Source organism: Mirounga leonina, unplaced genomic scaffold (genome assembly GCF_011800145.1).
Source record: "Mirounga leonina isolate KUSES-001 unplaced genomic scaffold, KU_Mleo_1.0 Mir_126, whole genome shotgun sequence".
Taxonomy (NCBI): domain Eukaryota; kingdom Metazoa; phylum Chordata; class Mammalia; order Carnivora; family Phocidae; genus Mirounga; species Mirounga leonina.
Genome location: NW_023270314.1, coordinates 5756930 through 5762929, shown reverse-complemented (window position 1 = coordinate 5762929; position 6000 = coordinate 5756930). Strand labels below are relative to the sequence as shown.

The window sequence follows — 6000 nt, the reverse complement described above, 5'->3', positions numbered from 1 at the left end:
TTTCGTGATGTCTCCTAAGTCTTTCTCTGAGCAGTTTAGATTTTCAGTTCTTAATAGCTAAAAGCAGAGATACATCTTTTCTATAATTGTTCCATCAGCACATTTCTAGGAAGGAATTCCCCCCACCCCCATCATAGAGCCCTAATATCCGTTTAAAAATGGCTTTAATCGTTTTATCGGGTTCGAATTTCAGCGAATTCAGTTTAAATGACTCCCGCTCTGCATTCCTGGGTTACATTAAAATGTAGCAGATGGGGGTGTGTGGGCTTTGAGGGTGTAAATTTTTTATGTAGTTACTGTTAATTCAGTTAATTCAAGACCAACGAAGGCAGGTTGGGTCATTTAAAAAAGGCTTCTCTAGGAGGAAGCCTCAAGCTTCACCCATGTTTTTCCGAGCGCCCCCCCGGAGGCATGAATTGCGGGATGATCTTTTTGAGAGTGGAGAAAGGGGGCGCGTCTGTAGTCTTCAGGAGCGATGCACGTCTGGATTCAAGCCTAAAAGTCCAAAGCCTTGTACCTGGAGCCTGGTGAAGGTTCCGCCCCGGTCTCTGCGAAGGAGTCCCGGGGGTCTCGGAGCCGGACAAGGTGCTCGTGGGCGTGCGCCGCCTCGGCAGCCCGAGGCCCCCAGTTCTCCGCTACGCGGTGCCGCAGCTTCGTCTTGCTCCCACCGGGCGGCCAGCTTTCCCGCGTTACCGAGTCGTCCCTCGGCCGCCTCCCTCGAGCGGACAGTGGCGCACATCTGCCTCGTGCCCGAGGCCCGCCCCCGGGCCGCGCTGCCCACGCCCAGAGCCTTCCGCCAGTCCGGCCCCGCGCAGTGCAGCAGAGCGCGCTCCCGCTCGGGGCCGGCCCGGCTCGCGCGCACGCGCGCAGGGACCCCCGCCCTCAGAGTGGGGTGGGGGCAAAGGGGGGCGGCACGGGGGGAGGGGAAGGAGGCGGAGGAGGCGGCCGCATCGCCTCCGGCGGGGCTCGAGCTCGCCCTCGCGCGTGCCCTCCGCCGCGCCCGAGCCCCGCGAGGGTGAAACGCTTTCTCCCGGCATGCAGCGGGAGGAGGGATTTAATACCAAGATGGCGGACGGCCCGGATGAGTACGATACCGAAGCGGGCTGCGTGCCCCTTCTCCATCCAGAGGTGAGGGACCGCACCGAGCGCATTCCTCGCCCTTCGGGCCCCGACCTTTCCCCTGCCCCCCCCGACTTGCGGAGGGCTGTGGCCTAACCGTGTCGGGGTAGTGGAACGTGCCGAAGTTGGGGAGGGCGGGGAGGCAAATCCAGGCCCGAGCGCAGCTGCGAGCGGATAACGGGGTGGAGATAGCGGGGCGGGCCTGGTCGGGGCGGGCTCTGGGACGCGGTCCCTGGCTGTGCCTAGAGGACAGAGGTGGAGATGTTGATGGTTCTGCTCTGTCGCCACGCTGCTCGCGGGTGCACAGGCAACGGGGGCCTGGTGCTGGTTTGGAACCGCAACTTACGCCCCTAGTCCTGCTACAAGCTTCTCGGGGGCGAGGAGGGAGCGCGTCTGGTTTTGATTTCTTCTCTTTTGCTTCGCTAGGGTGAATGACAGTATCTGTTCCTCCCATTTAGCTCATCACTGTGGGGGGAGAACACAGTTTTTGGATAAAGTGGTGTCCTTCCAGGTTATGCCACAGGCAGCACCTCGGGCACCTTGTGTCCTTATTTGAGCGTCTGTCTTTAAGCGATTAAAGAGAGAGGTCAGAACTTTGGGGAATAGACCCCCGATTACACTAGCTTGTCAAAGTACCTTTTTTTTTGTTTTGTTTGTTTGTTTTTTGGAGCCAGGGGAGGACAGTGCAACACGTTTCCCATCACAACATGAGTATCTTCCCATGTAAGTAAACAGTGCCCCGCTCCAGGATCAGTCACATTCTGTACTTGTTTACCTCTTAGTTTATAGCTGAGCTAGTGCTAGTTCAGTACTGGAAGTAATTTGTGATACATTCAAGTTTTTAATGATCCACACTTAGGTGCGGATCAGGCAGTGGCAAAGCTTCCTGAAGAACTCCTGTAGTTTTTATGAGGCTAAGGGAAGAAGACAACCTTTGTGTTGTAGTGGGGGGAACAAACATGGAAGTCTCTACCTGGTTACTTTGCAGTAGAATGATTCTGCTTATTTCTGAATTTTGGGCTAAAGCATGTTTTTATTATTTAGTAAAATGTAAATAAAGACGCACACTTAAACATGCTCTATATTAATACTCAACCACCCTCTTATTCATCACTTTGATTTACCAGAAACAGATGGGACTGTTCCTTAGGAATATGCTTGAGCCACTCTCAATAGAAAAGGCTCCTCTGGATTCCTGAGAAACAGAGCTGTACAGTAAAACTAAATATTTTTGTGACCAAGGTAGTACCATTTTTAGAACTGGCATTGGACGCATCCTTTCTTTTAGTTCACACTTAGGCCTTAAAAATATGCCAAGAAATAAAGTTTTCAGATGATGCATTGAAAATATTGCTAAGGAATATTTCTATTCATCTATTCCTGTGAAAGTTTCAAATACTTAAATGTTGATTTTATGTATTTTAACATGCTGTTCTTTTAACAAACCTTTGCTTTGTGAAATAATACATTGTTTGGTATTTTAGGAATAATTTTAACTGGTAACAAATCCAGAGAGATATTGCTTGTAATAATGAAATGGCCTGTAGGCTTGAAATTTAGAGACCAGTCTTCAGGTTGCTATTTAAAGAATATTATTAGAAGATAGGCTTATCATTGAAAGTGGAAGTTGATACAAGTGATATCTACCGTTCTTTTTCTTTCTTTCTTGTGTCAGAGAGAGACACAGCCAGAGAGGGAACGTGAGCAGGGGGAGTGGGAAAGGGAGAAGCAGGCTTCCCTCTGAGCAGGGAGCCGGATGTAGGGCTCAATCCCAGGACCATGGGATCATGACCTGAGCCGAAGACAGACCCCCAACGACTGAGCAACGCAGGCGCCCCTACCATTCTTTTTCACCTAGCAAACACAAGGTCTGATTAATTTAGATGTTTTGCATCTTAAGCTTAGAATTATAAGAGCTAAGGTCTTTCTGCATTATTACTGTGGTTAGTGTTGCATGCACACCTGGTGCAGATCTGGTAAAGTTCTGCTTCCTTGCAGTATGTTCTTGGGCAAGCTACTTCTCTGAGTTCTAGCTTCATCGTTTATAATAATAGTATGAAATGATAATAACTAATAGGCTATTGTGAGGATTGTGATAATGTATTCTTTTTTTGTTGTTAAAATAAGCAGTGTTTTCAGTGTCCCTTGGAAAGAAACCCATTCTATGCTTTGGTGAGCAAATAAAATAATACTTTTAACTTCTTTTAGAAGAGAACATAGACTTTTGGTCAGACAGACTTAGGTTCCAATTCTGTAATTTGTAGTAATTAGCTAAGGGACCTGAGACAAGTACTTAATCTTTTAAAGCCCAAATTTGTTCATCAGAAATGGAGATGTGGCCCAATTCAGTTAGCTGTAAGGGATTAAGCGAGACTGTATGTTGAGGATTAAGAACTGGCACATTGTAGGTGTTCAGTTAATGTTATTTCTTTTTCCTCTACCAAAGAAGGAGGGAGATGTACCACATGTATTTTGATTTTGGTAAGTAGTTTAGAGACTTGTGTGGGTTTTAATTTATGGAATAGAATCTTGTAGGAAAAAGTTTTATTTTACTTATCTTCGAATTTAACACTGAGGAGAAACAAAAATAGTTTCTCACTTAATATTTGTTGAACAGTTGAATTATTTGTAGGATAAGGAAATTAGCCATTCTTTAAATCTTCTGTTAGTATGCAAACTGCTCACTATTAAACCCTTTCTCAGGGGATTATGTAATTAGATGAACAGTGAAACCTTCTTTTTAGAGGTATTTACTGTGAGAGAACCTTACTTTTTAATTAATTAAATGACCCATCCATTTAGTCAGTCTTTTAAACATTTCTTTATTTTGTTTGGGTCAGGTACTGTGCTGGACTCTTGAGACTTTGGGATTTTTGTGTTAAATTCAACGAGAGGTGGTATAGGATAGTGGTTAAGAGCCACTGGTGACAAACAGAATCTGGGTTCTGCCACTTGCTGTTATCATGGTCAATTTACATTTGTAAAATTGGGTTAATACCTCTTAGAGTATTTATTGTATTAAGTAAAAAAAATAATGTTTATAAATGTTTATATAATGTTTATAAAGCAGTCATCCCAGACCAAGGCACATAGGCTGCCAAGCAGATCTGGCCTTCTGAAAGTCCTAGCATGTAGTGAATACTGGTGCTATTACTTTGTTTTCTGATGAAGTAGGTGATTATTCATTTTATCATAATGGAAGAAATTAGAGGCTATTTGGAAAAAGATGAACTGCTTATCATGGGATTAGGGATGTTAATCCTACCTCTGTGACTTTAGGCTATTGGACATTTAACTACTCTTAGTTTCTTTGCTTTTGAGATAGGCTAGGGGTACCTGAGTGGCTCAGTTGGTTAAGCGTCCGACTCTTAATCTCAGCTCAGGTCCTGATCTCAGATAAAAAGAAAGAGGCTAGACTAGATCTCTTAAGATTTCTTTTAACTCTAATGTTGTGATTGTAGGTTTGAGCATCTACTATATGCATAGTACTGTGCTAGGTTATATGGGTGAAAATAAAATAGCTAGGATAGGATAGCTTCTGCTCTCCAGAAGTTAATCATCTAGTTGGGAATATATACATATGTGAAACACTTAACAGAAGCCAAATAAGTGCTGAATTGATTAGCCTATAAGCAGTGTCAGATTTCTGTCCCCTCGAATGGTTAGAAGAATGACTTCAGCAGGGAGATAGAGACCATATGTTGGTCTACAATCCAGCTGACTTGCTATCACCACTCTTCCGTTTCATCCACTAGTATATCCTCAGTAAGCCGTCCTAGCTCTTTCATTGAATGAGGCCACAATACCTCCTTTTGCCAGAGTATTATTATAGGGGCTCTCTGTTTCAGCAAGATCTGACTCAGAGCTTTGAACTGGATTGCCTAGATTATCTAGGGCTTTCATCTCTTGTTTGCTTCCCTTTTTAATCAATTTCAAAACTTCTGTTACTGCCTTTTCTCTAGTTTCTCTCTTTTTAAAAATAGCAACATTTTTTGCTTCACATTAATTTTGTCCATATTCATGTCTCATTGTTTTTCCTTTGTTTAAAACGTTAAGTCAAGGGCACCTGGGTGGCTCAGCTGTTAAGCGTCTGACTTCAGCTCAAGTCATGATCCCAGCATCCTGGGATCGAGCCCTCCATTGGGCTCACTGCTCCGCGGGAAGCCTGCTTCTCCCTCTCCCACTGCCCCTGCTTGTGTTCCTTCTCTCGCTGTGTCTCTCTCAGTCAAATAAATGAATATAATCTTAAAAAAACCAAACCAGAACAAACAAAAAAAACGTGAAGCCAAAGTATTACTACTTCTCTTGCCATCAGATTTTATAAAATCTCTTTTTTGAAGTTTTTCTTTAGTGAAAATGATTTTGCCTTTTTCCATTACTATTTTTTGCCCTATAATTAGAGATATACATGTATACACATAAATAAATCATTTGCTTTCAGAAAATAGATAGAAAATTCCTTTGAAAATTGTTTTTCTTCTTCTGATAGGTTACTGGCATACTCTTTATCTTTAAAACATGTCTTTCTGGAAGTCTTTAGAATCTGATGCCTTTTTTTATTCAGGAAGAATGCTATAGGTCATGTAGTTGTAATTGAGATTTAAAAATACTGTACCTTAAGTCTAGTAACCACTGAATCAATAGATATAAAATGAAAATGCAACTAATTGGTGACATCATAGATTGTGGCAAAAGCCAAAGTTGAAAACTACTGACCTGTAAACCAAAAAATAATATTTGGCTGTGAGAAATGCCACTTGTAACAGTTTTGACTTCTTTGTTTAATTTTGCTCATTATTTTGATTTAGTTTGAGACCATCATCCCAAAAGTATTTATTAAGAATGGACTGTGGAGTGGGTAGATTTAAGAAGATATAGATT

At 43.2% G+C, this 6000-nt stretch overlaps 1 protein-coding gene across 2 annotated transcripts in view; it reads left to right on the top strand.

Moving 5' to 3' along the window:
* Nucleotides 1-948: 948 nt before the first annotated feature.
* Nucleotides 949-6000, top strand: part of ZDHHC17 (zinc finger DHHC-type palmitoyltransferase 17) — a 93435-nt gene continuing 88383 nt past the window's right edge. For both annotated transcript variants that reach the window (XM_035002090.1, XM_035002089.1), the window contains exon 1: nt 949-1128. In XM_035002090.1, coding sequence (XP_034857981.1) covers nt 1036-1128 — 93 coding nt within the window. In that variant the 5' untranslated portion in view covers nt 949-1035. The remainder of the gene's footprint in view (nt 1129-6000) is intronic.